The 12,781-nt window shown below is 43.5% G+C and overlaps 2 protein-coding genes across 2 annotated transcripts in view; both read right to left on the bottom strand.

The window, feature by feature from the left end:
* Nucleotides 1–2,483: 2,483 nt before the first annotated feature.
* cab39 (calcium binding protein 39) lies at nucleotides 2,484–11,265 on the bottom strand. The gene is made up of 9 exons (XM_030777252.1): nucleotides 11,135–11,265; nucleotides 6,851–7,005; nucleotides 6,186–6,350; nucleotides 5,797–5,915; nucleotides 5,428–5,596; nucleotides 4,195–4,254; nucleotides 3,824–3,889; nucleotides 3,196–3,339; nucleotides 2,484–2,881 (listed from the first exon to the last, which is right to left on the bottom strand). Exons 2-9 carry the CDS (start codon nucleotides 6,962–6,964, stop codon nucleotides 2,693–2,695), a joined length of 1,026 nt encoding a protein of 341 aa, XP_030633112.1. The 5' UTR covers nucleotides 6,965–7,005; nucleotides 11,135–11,265; the 3' UTR covers nucleotides 2,484–2,692.
* The window catches only part of LOC115815013 (rho guanine nucleotide exchange factor 28), a 15,643-nt gene continuing 11,427 nt past the window's right edge, over nucleotides 8,566–12,781 (bottom strand). The window contains exons 21-23 of the mRNA XM_030777983.1: nucleotides 12,660–12,764; nucleotides 12,057–12,218; nucleotides 8,566–8,577 (exon numbers count right to left, since the gene is read on the bottom strand). Coding sequence (XP_030633843.1) covers nucleotides 8,566–8,577; nucleotides 12,057–12,218; nucleotides 12,660–12,764 — 279 coding nt within the window. The remainder of the gene's footprint in view (nucleotides 8,578–12,056; nucleotides 12,219–12,659; nucleotides 12,765–12,781) is intronic.

Raw genomic sequence — 12,781 nt, 5'->3', positions numbered from 1 at the left:
CAAACTTTGTTTTATTCCAAACATTTTATTTTTGCTTTGACTGTTAAGTTAGAGGGGTTTGACACGTCAGAAAAAGCACCCACCACTTGAGTTATCAGGCTTTGATCTACATGTTAGAGTCAACCCTTTCCAAAGTAAACTAGGTCAAGGACTCCAATCTCAGATATTTTTTTTTTTTAGAACATCATGCGATATTTTGTGCCAGAGCTAAAAGAGCATGCGGTCTGAGGCGCTATGCATTGTTTTCAATACTGACAATGTTGCATTCGGCGGAGGCCCGTCATTCACAGGAGCAACTCTTGAGGTTTGTGATTGGCTGTTGGAATTTATGCCAACAGCGTAAAGTAACTCTAGTTTGGCCTCTTATTCGGAAATCGTATGTATGTCACAGAGGTTCGACAGCAGCCACGCCAGGCGAGCGACGCGCCACTCCGGGATGTGAAAGTAGGTCTGTTGTTCTTTCTACTCAAACAGTTAGGGGCGTTTGTTAGCTTGTTAACGTTGGACATTTTTTTTAAGAGCTTAACCAACAGGGCAGGGGCCTGACAGTCTGGGAAAAGGAAGGCAACAGTTTGCTTGGATTAATTTTAGTCAAGTCTGAACAAAAGAAAAATGTTAGAAACCTGTTATATGGTGTCATTCAGAGTCACAACAGCTCACGCTGGTCTATGACAATACAGGCAACATAAAACTGGAAGCCACCAGGCTAACGCCACGCCGAACCATGACAAGCAACATCCTATAGCCAAGTTAATACAACTGTTGCAATAGCTGCATTTTAAACCTGCAAAGCTGCTGATGTCACTGTTTAGGACCATTTGTGACACCTGATATAACTAGTTTGCGACATGTTCTTCATCCTTCTGATGCAAGATTTCAGTGAAGTCTTACAGAGAGGAAACACAGTCATAAAAATATGCTGAACATGTTACTGTACCACCAAATAACCAGATGAAGCTCAGAAAAAAAAAAAAAAAATTATAAACCATACACAGAGTTAATACCTGTACATTACCTGACTCCCTGCTCTTCACAGCTGTTCTCAGATCAGTACTGCTAATCCCTCCACTATTTAACCATTTGGGGAAAAAAAAATATGACTGACTACAGAATAGCAAGTGCTAAAAGATGGTTTTGTTGACCTGAAATAGGGGCTGTTCAACAGTGTGAGACTCTTCTCCTGCGTGTGCCTTATCAATGGGATTATCAGACTAATGACGCTTAAGTGGTGACTTCTGTTCCTAGGTCAAAAACGCTGACCTCTTCCCTTTATCTCAGTTACAGACACTCACCTAAACAGTACCTGTGAGACAAGCCAGTTCCAATTGTCCCAATGAGGAGTAAATACACAGGAGAAGTTTTCTTCTCCCGCCTCGAACAGGTTGATTTCCAAATCAACCTCTTCACACACACACACACTGGTTGTATCTAACCCGGTTCCGTACCAATCTGTGAAGGTACAATCAGAAACTGCTCCGAAACACTAGTCTGCCTTCACAATGTTGTTTTTTTTTTTTTCTCATGATAACTACAGTACTGGGGTTTAGGAGGACTGATCCCAGGTCAGGGTAACAGTTATTAACTGTAATGCCAGTGCGTGTCCCGGGATAACGAAGAACACTTTTCGGATCGAAGCCTCATCGAACAGAAGGGGTCTTGCAGTCTGGGTTAGTGTCGCTGTGCTGCTAGCCAACACTCACATTCACAGAATAATGAGATGGAAATTCATCTACGCCTACCTTTTGAAAACGTTTCAGAAATTCATTCTGTATTTTTCCATAAACAATTCACTCAAAAGGAGAAAAAAAATGTAACGTTTAGGGTGGTGTATATATATATATAAAATACATATATACATATGTGTATATATATATATATATATATATATATAATCGATGTGAAAGTTCAATGAAATCTACAAAGCAAAAAAAAGGGAAGAAAGAAAGAAAGAAAGAAAAGGCATATGTACACGTTTGCTCTCTCCTCCAGGATGTTTCTCTCTAACATCTACACCTGCCCACCCACAAAGGCTGAGTAAACACCCACACACCACACACCACACACACACTCTCACTACTCACACACAGCAAGCCAGTTGTCACCAGCAACTGTCCACTACCCATTAGCAACTCATATTGCAATAGTGTGTGTGTGTGTGTGTGTGTGTGTATATGCGCGCGTGCGTTTGTGTGTGTGTGTTTGTGCGCACTTATCTTTAAACCGGATGTTAACAGGATATACTAAGTGCTAATGTTTGAATATTTTAAATCTACTGGTTAATTACCACATCTAAGCGTTCATTTTGTGTGTGTGTGTGTGTGTGAGTTTCTGTGTGTGTCAGAGAGAGTGTGATATGTACAAAGACCCTCCACATATCTTAATGTGCAAGAAAGCAGCAGCATCTATGTCTGTCTTTTTCTGTTTGTTTGCTTTGTTTTTTCTTTAAACATCAGAATAAAACAGGGGGGGGGGGGGGGGGGGACCACGTGTCCATCAAAGAGATAATCCGCCTCTTCGTCCTCGTTCTCTTCATCCTCTGCAAGGGGGGGGTTGGGGCGGGGGGGCGCCTGTGTGAAGCATCGCTCCTCTGCAAGAGAAAAAAAAAGATTTTGTTCCAAAACACACCGAAGCGATTTCCCAGCGGCCCCCCTGGACCAGACGGTGCTCTCAGTGGGCGTCGGCCTCCTTGACCTCAGGCGTCCTGCGGGGTCGGCCGCTTCAGGTCACGGATCTGTTTGATCAGGTAGGTCTTTTCGTCGTTGAACTGCTCATCCTCCGTGCGGTCGTTCTGGAACTTGCTCAGGAACTCGATTAGTTTGGTCTGGTTCTTCAGCAGGATGTCCAGAATGGGCTGCGTCTTGTTGGGATTGGCCACAAACACCTACAAAACAAAACAAAAAGAAAAAAAAAAAAAAACAAGGAAAAAGGGGGCGGGTCTTACAGACATCACTCAAAACGTTTAGCGAGCACCGTGAAGTACACACCCTTAAATGTGAACATGAGAATTTTGACTGAACAAACTGATACAGGAGTGGACAAAGTGTGGAAGTATGATCGAGTGAGAATTCTTTATGCCGTGATCTGCCTCAGTAACCAAAACAGGCATATCAAGTGTATGAGAGATGGCATGTGTACACAAGTATTAAAAAAAACACAAAACAAAAAACCTGTGTGTGTGTGTGTGTGTGTGTGTACCTTAAAGACATGAAAGGCCTCGAACTGAATATTCCGGCTTTTGTCTCTCAGTAAGTTCATCATGAGCTTGAGGTTCTCTGGTTTACTGATGTACTTCGTCATAATTGTGAAATTGTGTCTGTCCAAAAGCAATTCTCCCAGCAACTGAGAGAGAGAGAGAGAGAGAGAGTGTTTTTTTTTTCCATCAGAGGTGTTAAAAGCCGTGGGAGGCGTAAAAAATTGGAGAGAGCGAGAGAGAGAGAGAGGGGGAGAGAGAGAAAGAGAGAGAGAGAAAGAGAAAGAGAGAGGGGGGGGGGGGGAGAAAGAGAGAGAGAGAAAAAGATTTAGAGAAACATAAATCATTTGAACAGAGCAGAGGAAATTGTGTGTCGTCAGTGGCGTAACAGTCTGATCGTAGCAAGTGACATGATACTATCTCAAAACGCAAACCTATGTTACACAGCTGTCTAAATATAGACCCCTGAACACCATGCATAAGCATGTTTACACCACAGCCGTGTGGTGTACGCCCTCTGGTTCAACCCGTGCTCACACTAACACACACACACACACACACACACACACACACACAGTCTTGCTGTGGTAGGGAGGAAATACACACCACACTTTTACAGAAACCTGTCCTTACCTTTAAGGACTGTCTTTTAGTAACATAGTTTTCTGAATGAAGAAGCTTCTCATATTCACTGAAGAACTAGACAAGACAGAGGAAAAAAAAAAAAAAAAAAAAGGAAAGAAATTAGATTTTATTTGCTTTCACCCTCCACAAGTGACATTTCAAACAAACAAACAAACAAACAAACAAACAAACAAACAATACACCAGTGATTGCTGATGTTCGAGTTTTGCGACACAGTGACTCTGGCACGCCGCATCACCAAGAGCACCGAGGACAACACAAATTACGTCGACGGCAACGGATCACTGACAGAAACGACAAGAGAGAGTGATGAAGACGGGACAAAAACGACAGAAGAGACGGAGGGATGAATGACTCACTCGGTCATAGTGCTGTTCCAGAAACTCGGCACTCAGCAGTTTGTGTCGCGTAAGCAGATCCTGCAAGACAAACGCAGAGAGAGAGAGAGAGAGAGAGAGAGAATGTCAATCAGAAGTAACAGATTTGATGAGGAAAAACAGAACAGGACAGCATCTGCGGGTTAAAATTACTACACAGTGTCTAAAGCAGATGTGCCCGAGTCCAGTTCCGGAGTGTTCCTGGGACACGGGTGCCATGTGAGCCGGTATTCTCTCCCACGGGTCTCACAGCTAACAGGCCGTGCACCACACTGACCCCACAGCATGTCCACCTATTGCTATTCCTGGCTAAAAAAAACCCAAAAAAAACCAAGTAGACAAGCTGTCCGCTATGCAGAGGACCGAGCTGGGCCTGGACCGTTTAATTTTATTTTGAGGTCTGAAAATGCGACGACCACTTTCCGTTTTGTTAAGCTGTGGGTTGTTTTTTTGATCATGAATTCGCCAAGAGCGGAGGAGGAGGAGGTTTTCGTTACTGCGCTCTCAGCGCTGGATGATTCTGTGTGTGTTTTCGTTTTGTTAAACTGTTTATGCATTAGAGAGTCTGGCTACTATATGCTATTTATTTTAAGTTACAGGCTATTGTGCCGGATACGAACGTGTAAAACTAAACCCCTTCTTATGAAAAAACCAAACAAACACAAAACATATTTGTTGTATTGGTATTTTTTTAATGGGTCACTGACAATCGTCCATTCTTAATAGCACATTTCAATCTTGTCGGTTAACCGTTAATGGTCGATTAATGAGCGTCGGTTATCGGTCAGAGATAAAATTCAAAGTGAGCGTCCGCAGTATCGACTTGAGTGAGGACAGAAAAAAGGGGTAAAAGAAGGGGGCAGGACTGAATACAGGGGCCTGTGGTCTTCTGCACCGTGGCACAATAGTGAGAAGTCAGATCAGTTCTCAGGAAAATGAGGAGGTAAAGTGATAAAACCACACATACACACACACCAACACACACACACAGGCACACAAACACCAAAGCAAACACACACACACACACACACACAAACGCACACAAACAAACACAAGCACACACAGACACACACACACACAGGCACACAAACATACACACACAGACACACAAACACCAAAGCAGACACACACACACACACACACACACAAACACACACACACACACACACAGACACACACACACACAGAGAGAGAGAGAGAAAAACTGAAACTAACTTTGAATGTGGCAAATGCGTCGGATGCGATGTCAAAGGTGGACATTTCCACATAGCGGAAGAAGTCGTAGAACTGTTCGGAGCACAGTGTTATTTTGGCCAGAGGCTCGTGGCGGATACACTCTCGCAGCATGATCCCACAGTTCAGTGCAATTTCTGGCGACTCATAACTGCAATCAGATCAAACAAAATCGCATGAACAGAGAAAAGCAAAGCAAAAAAAAAAAAAAAAAGAAGAAGAAACTACTGAGCCGAATGACATGTCGATAAACAATTATTTTACTGTCTCTGATTGTGACCAACAAGTTTATACGTTTGTGAAAGACCTTTTGTGTGCGTGTATGTGTGTGTGTGTGTGTGTGTGTCTCACCCTTTGAGCAGCATGAAGAGAATGTTCTGTTGGGTGCAGAGGTACTCCACAGTAGGGGTCCGTGTCCCAATCTGACGCCTCAAAATGTTATTGAAGATCTGAGCTACATCCTTCTTACCCTGATAACACACACACACACACACACACACACACACACACACCAAAGGTCATAAGCAAGCGTATGTGAGTGTGTATGTGAAAGATGTCAACCAGGCAAGTAGATCTGAAGAGAGTGAGATGTGTAATTCACACCTCAAAAAAGGAAATTAAAAAAAAAAAAAAAAAATCGTATTTTAAGCGTATTTATGCAATAACTCTGTAATACTCTGACCCTAACACATATACATTTTGCAGTACGATCAATCGGCCAATCGGTCCGTCACACGCACCTCAAAGTCGATGAGCTGCAGGTCGGCGATGAGGGTGCTGAGGAGGCCGCTGTTGTAGAGCTCCTGGGCCAGCTGGGCCACCGCCTCCGTCTGAGGCTCCTTCTCGTTCGTACCGTACAGAATCTCCTTCATCGCCAGCAGGGACTTCGACACCTCCTCAGTAGCCTGCAGGCGCGCGCGCGCACACACACACGCGCACACACACACACACAAAGAACCCTCATGACTTATCGGACTACAGTCAGCGATAAAAAAAAAAAAACGCTAACTGTACCAAAAAAAAAAAAAAAAACGACAAAAAGTTGACAGATTATAGATAGACAGATAAGCAGGAATGTGAAGAGGAACGCAGTGCAAAGTGACGAAGATGGCGGAGATATAAAAACAGATACGTTAGCTAAAGAAGGCTCCAGCAAAAGCCCATTAGCGGGAAAAAAAAACAAACAAAAAAACCCTTGAACTGGAGAGACAATTAGATAGAGAATTAGAGAACTATGCAAACAGATGTCACTAGGAAGGCAGAATTATGATGATTGTAGCAAAAAATTAAGACACAAGGTTGTGAGGGTGTGGGGGTGTGTGTGTGTGTGTGTGTGAGAGAGAGAGGGAGAGAGAGAGAGAGAGGGAGAAAGACACAGAGAGAGCGGAGAGGAGGTGTGGTCTACCTTTTCGGCCTTTTTATCGGAGATGTCGTGTTTCTCCAGCACAGTCATGCTGTCCTTCAGGTTCTTCACAATGTCCGCCGGACACTTGTGAGACTTACCAAAGGGGAACGGCATGGCAACAAGTCACCAAGGCAACCAGGTCGCACACAGCCCACCTGACAGAGTGTGTGTGTATGTGGGGGGGGGGGGGGGGGGGTGAGGAGGAGTAAAGAGTGTAGAAAAGAAAGTGTCAGTAGGAAAAGAAAGAGAAAGCAAAAGGAATGGAAGGATCAGAGTGATGGGGGGGGGGGGGTGAAAACACACAGTGGGGGTGGGACAGAGAGAGGGAGAGAGAGAAGAGAGAAGGACGTGTTATAAAAGGAGAGACAGAGAACAACCACTCAGTCATACGCATCTATACGGAACTGAGATAGCAGAGGTCATCAGTCAAACATTAACTAGGGGTTCCCCCCGAAAGGCCACAAGTCAAGTCATCCTCTGTCAGAGACCCGTCAGTCGACTACTGGTGTGGTTTTTTTTGGGGGGGGGTGTCAGCGTGCATTACAATAACAGGATAAAACAGACAGACGTTTACAAAAACGCACAGGGATAACATTTCAATGTGGAATTCTAAATAAGGGGAATCATACATATGTTTTTATATTCTGGCAAGTCTGGCTGGTGAGCTCGCTTAAAAAAAAAAAAAAAAAATATCCATGTGACAACATGAGCTGGTGGTTAACTGATGAGATAAGCTGACACCTGAGGTGGAGAGGTGGGTAAACTAGGCTGGCTACAACCATGTCTCAGAAGAAGCATGAAGCATGGCGGCATTTCGAACCTTTGACGGACGACCCTAACAAAGTTAAATGCAAACTCTGCATGCGGGAATTTGCCCATCACTCAACAACATCGAAGGTGGCGAACCACCTGAAACGGGTGAGTTGCATAGCTAGGCGGCCATTCTGCAATCGTTTGGGCAGATTTACTGTACATATCATGCAGGCAATAAATCTATTCACAAGTCTAATTTAAAATATATATTATGTATATCTCTGCTAGGTCCACCCTACATTCAGTGTTGAAGATGAAGAGAAGTTGGCCTATCCTGTTGAAGAGGAGATGTCAGTTATTTTGTGGCAGCAATGCCGAGAATTTGTTTATTCATTTACATGTTGTGTTCAGTGTTAGGCTATAAACCCTTGATTTAAACAGAAATCCATGTGTGCCACCTGTCTCGTTATTCCGACAAATCCTTATGGTAGCCTGACATTATACGTCGGCAATTCAAATAGGCCGCGATGCAAATCATATGCAGCTGTCTTTTATTGATTTTCAAATGCTCAAAAATATGTTCCCATGACTCCGTTGCATTTGACTGTGGTAATGTGGTCAAAATCATCACTGAAACTCATGCCCATGGATTTTCTGATTGCCAGATATGAAAATGTCTGTATGAAAAAAAAAAAAGGAACAAATAGTGGAATCCTCATGTTGAACAGCTAAATCCAACCAGACACAAAAAGACTGACCACAGTTCAGCTTACATCCACGTCTCTCCCATAATAACACACAGAACAGACACAAACAGACTGATCACAGCTCAGCTTACATCCACATCTCTCCCATAATAACACACAAGACAGACACAAACAGACTGATCACAGCTCAGCCTACATCCAAATCTCTCCCTTAAGACACCATATCAGACACAAACAGACTGACCACAGTTCAGCTTACATCCACATCTCTCCCATAAGACAACATAACACAAACACATTTAAAGAATCTAAACATCATGAACATGCATAACATTGTCCTCTACCACAGCTACCCTGCCTGCGAACGTGTAGGCATGCAAACACACACACACACACAGACACACACACACACACAGACACACGCACGCACGCACGCACGCACGCACGCACACCCACCCAAAGAATAGCTTTGTTTGCAGTACTGATGTGCTGACAATTCCCAAGAGCTGTTTTATGCGCAGGTTCTCAGACACGCACTCACCTCCAAGTCAACATTGATTGGTTATAATAACTCTTCATGAACACACAATCTGTCTTCAGATGGTTGTCTCAGTGTCAAACCCACTGCACTTACTGGCCACCTTTAGAAACCAGCCTGTCTCTCTTCCTCCAGCTGATATGAGCCAGAATTATACAAAGGCCTGATCTCCACAGATGACAACTAACTGAGCCGTGTCACTGCTAGAGTGCAGAGCTGCACAAGGCTCTGTAACAGCAGTCCAGTGACTTCATCTCTGAGGACCTATGCAACACTCTAGAGGCCTGGAGCAAAAGGTCCAACCAAACTTCCCTTGCCTGGAGTTCCTCATTGAAATGTTTGTGTCTTGACGCTGCAGTAAGCTGGTAAGAGAACAACCATCAGAAGACCATCTCTAGAGTTTAGGGAGACATGACAGAGACTATGAGAGAGTATTGTCTTCATTCCACTACCCGGCTTCCAATTCTAATTCTTTATAAAAGTCTATTAAAGTCTGATTTTGGGGTGGTTGTTTCTCATTCCATGTATCAATTCATATAGAATCATGACCCTTTAAGCATGGGGCCACATTGCAATTTCATCTTTCACTTTTCGAGGGGCAGAAGTAAACTCAGATAGCCTATCTGTGTACTGTTAGCTAGGTTATTTTTAAAACTTGTGGGTTGCATTAAGTGCATTCCTTTCCAAACACAAACGCAAAGAAATCACTCATAATATATTTATCTTCCCCTGCTTTTATATGTATTGGCATAAATGTCGATATCTTGGGCACGTAACGCACCATAAGTATCTGAATGACTAGTTGCTTTGAGATACATTAAGCGAGAGCCTGTTTGCGTTCTGTGTCTGGGAAATCTAATTGAACCTTTTGCTTGGAGCGTCTCACCAGGTGGCTAAATCCGACTGTCCTTCAGTCCACCGTCGGTCTATGTAAAATCAAGTCTGCTTAGCTGAACGAACTCAGTGTGGAACTGACGTAGGACTGACTAAACAGATGTCACTGCTCAGACAGCTGGTTCGCTAATAACCTTAGCAAGAAATGTTGGCTGGCTTATACTAGCATATGCAAACCAGAGCCTGACGTGTACCTACACGCTTAAATCGAGAATGTTAAAATGACTAACACATACACAACAGTTAAAACACTGTACAGACTGCAGCCTTCACTGGAAATTTGCTGGTTAGCTACGGTAGCTGAGCAAGCCGTTATCAGCTAACAGAGCAAAGGGGCAGACTCTCAATCTATTAGCGGGTTTGATGTTTAGCTAGCTTAGGAAAACTTCATACAGGTTTGCATAACGTAATACGGTTCGCATTGATAAAGCAGCGTTAACAATTGGATGTGGTGATAGCGAACGCGTAAATTAACGCCAGCGTGCGAGCAGGAAATAAAACAGCCAATGTCAAAGCACTTGTTTGCACAGTTAATACGTGTCAGTGATGGAGCCACGAGAGCAAGATTCACTTACAAACTTGGCGAGTCAGTTTCTGCTTGGGAACAGTGACACTAGAATTGTATACTGGTTATTTCTGTCACCTGCCAGTTTCCATGGCCTGTATAAGCATGCGTGACTGTGTGTATGTGTCCGAGAGACCTGCATCTCTGTCTAAACACCGTTATGACAATCAGCGGGCTACGTTTCCCAACTCGCATGATTATTCAGTGAACCTCACAAGTGAGTGTCCTATTCAATAACACTTCACTGAACGTAAACACAAATTATCTCAAGGAGCGACTGAAATAATCATTTCTGTGCACCTCAGAGGGTAAGATATACAAGTAGGCTACTAGTTCATACCTTGTTTTCAATTGATTTTCTTGATGCTCTATGACTGGTGGACATTGAAGATGTTACGGCAAAGGCCTTAAAATATACAGGACGTAGGAACACTGCAGCTTTTCGCATGCTAACTTGTTAGAAGTGCAATCATATCTGCACAAAGAATCACTGCAACCACTCTGTCACGCGAACCTAACCTCCACGCCACTTGGAAGAGGGGCTCGGTGGTTAGCCGACTGAAATACACACTAGTCACCTTAACCCCTGATTAATTTTGGTTACTGTTAGGAGTTTGCACGACGAGTTATTCCCCAGATAAGGTTCATAATCTGCAACCTTACATTTCACAGGCCTGCATATGCTAGGTTAGCGACAAAACTTCGTTGTTTATAGCTAAGCTAAGCTAGATAAGCTAAATAACGAATTTATGGTGCCTAGCTTAGCTCAAACAACTAACCAAGCTACATGGCTCACTCAAATAAGTGAAGTGAATAAAATGTCAAACCTTAACAAACACGATCTTCAGGATCTCCACCGATGGGCGTTGAGGTGTAACAAGAGAAACAGTAGTTCAGATAAAATGGAAAATCTTTTATTTAGACTAACTTTGGTGCTAACCTTCTGCTGTAGTGCTCTAACCCAAGTTAGCCGTTACAGCCACCACTCGGGGTGTGTGTGTATGTAAGCTATGTTCTATCTGTACGATATCCGGTTGTAAGTAATGTGTTTTTCTATTTCCGTTGTTAAAAAAAATGTAATACACGGCCGCCGTCTCTGTCGCGCCCTAGTGGCAAGTGCTTCAACGATGACATTTGTGCTTAAAAACACTACAGTTTTGCTGCACTTTGTGGTACTGTGCTCAGTTATTATTCAATGTGGAATATATTCAGTTTTTACCACGACCCCTGGATTTCCACGGCGTCAAAGCTGAGATTCATGTATATTGAGATTCATGTATATGGCACTTCAGTGTGAAAATGTGGACATTATCAAATAAAATATGACGAAGACAAAACATAAGTACTGCAGTTTTTTTTTCAGATCCCACACAAAATACATAGCATACATATTTAAAATGACCACTGAATTAAATTCTTCTCGCTCTTTTTTTTTTTTTTTTAGAGCAGAGTGATAATAGATAGTTTAAGAATGGACAGTGTTATGGCTGTGAGACTCTCACTCTCTCTCTCTCTCTCTCTCTCTCTCTCTCTCTCTCTCTCTCTCACTCTCACACACACACACACACACACACACACACACACACAAACCTGTCATTTGTCTAGTGGTGTGATAAAGGGCAGGCTTCTCTGGCGGTTATGTGAGTTGTTCTGCGTGAGGCATTGCTGTAAAGCCAAACTCTCTCTCTCCCTCTCCACTTTCCTCTCCTCCTCCTTCAGTTTTTCTCTTTCTCTTTCAATTCTCCTCACTTCTTCCCTCAGCGCCTGAAGCTCGGCGTCCTGCTCTTCCCTCTCTCTCTTCAGTTTCTCCGTCTGCTGGGCCTGCTCCCTCTCCCGCTGATCCAGACGTTGCTGTCTCTCCAAGCTTTGTACCCCTGCTCCCTTACTCAACTCCTGCTGCTCCGCAAGCCTCTACGGAGAGGAGCGGTGTGCGTTGGAGCGTCAAGCACGAGAATTCGATATGTAGAAGGAAGCAGACGTGTGTTTCAGCTAGGGATATCTACAAATGCACCTTACAACACAACGCATTGCATCATCCACATTATCTGTTTCCGCTAAGAGAGAAGTGGGTTGGTTACCGCTGTCGGAGGCTTACTTGCAAGATGGATGGTAAGCTGTCAAACATTAAAAAACGTGATCTTCTGCTTATCAGATTCGTGAATAAAAACCACAATTGTTCTTAAACGAGAATGGAACGTGACTGTAATCTGATAAAGTGCTTCATACGAGAAATAAAACCCCACCAAAACCCTTAACAACTCACTAAAGCGGCTGTGGGCAGAGATGGCTATCGGATGTTGCTCTACTTTCTTTCTTTCCTTGCGTATGTCACTGATTATAAGATACACCCACCTTTCCATCGCTATGGTTACTGACAGGATATGCGGGTGAGTTTTCATCCTCCTGCAGGAGGAGTTTCTGAACTTCATAGCAGCTGTCCTGGATCACCACTGCAGCCTGACAAAAAGACAAAC

Source organism: Chanos chanos, chromosome 6 (assembly GCF_902362185.1).
Source record: "Chanos chanos chromosome 6, fChaCha1.1, whole genome shotgun sequence".
NCBI lineage: Eukaryota > Metazoa > Chordata > Actinopteri > Gonorynchiformes > Chanidae > Chanos > Chanos chanos.
Note: the sequence above shows the minus strand (reverse complement) of the source record. Positions and strands in the feature narration are given on the sequence as shown.

Excerpts from the sequence above, each read along its gene's own strand:
- cab39 (XM_030777252.1), bottom strand. The coding sequence starts at position 6,964 with ATGCCGTTCCCCTTTGGTAAGTCTCACAAGTGTCCGGCGGACATTGTG. Across the intron at positions 3,890-4,194 it reads TGGAACAGCACTATGACCGA|TTCTTCAGTGAATATGAGAA; the intron begins GTGAGTCATTCA and ends TGTCTTGTCTAG. Across the intron at positions 3,340-3,823 it reads CTAAAAGACAGTCCTTAAAG|TTGCTGGGAGAATTGCTTTT; the intron begins GTAAGGACAGGT and ends TCTCTCTCTCAG.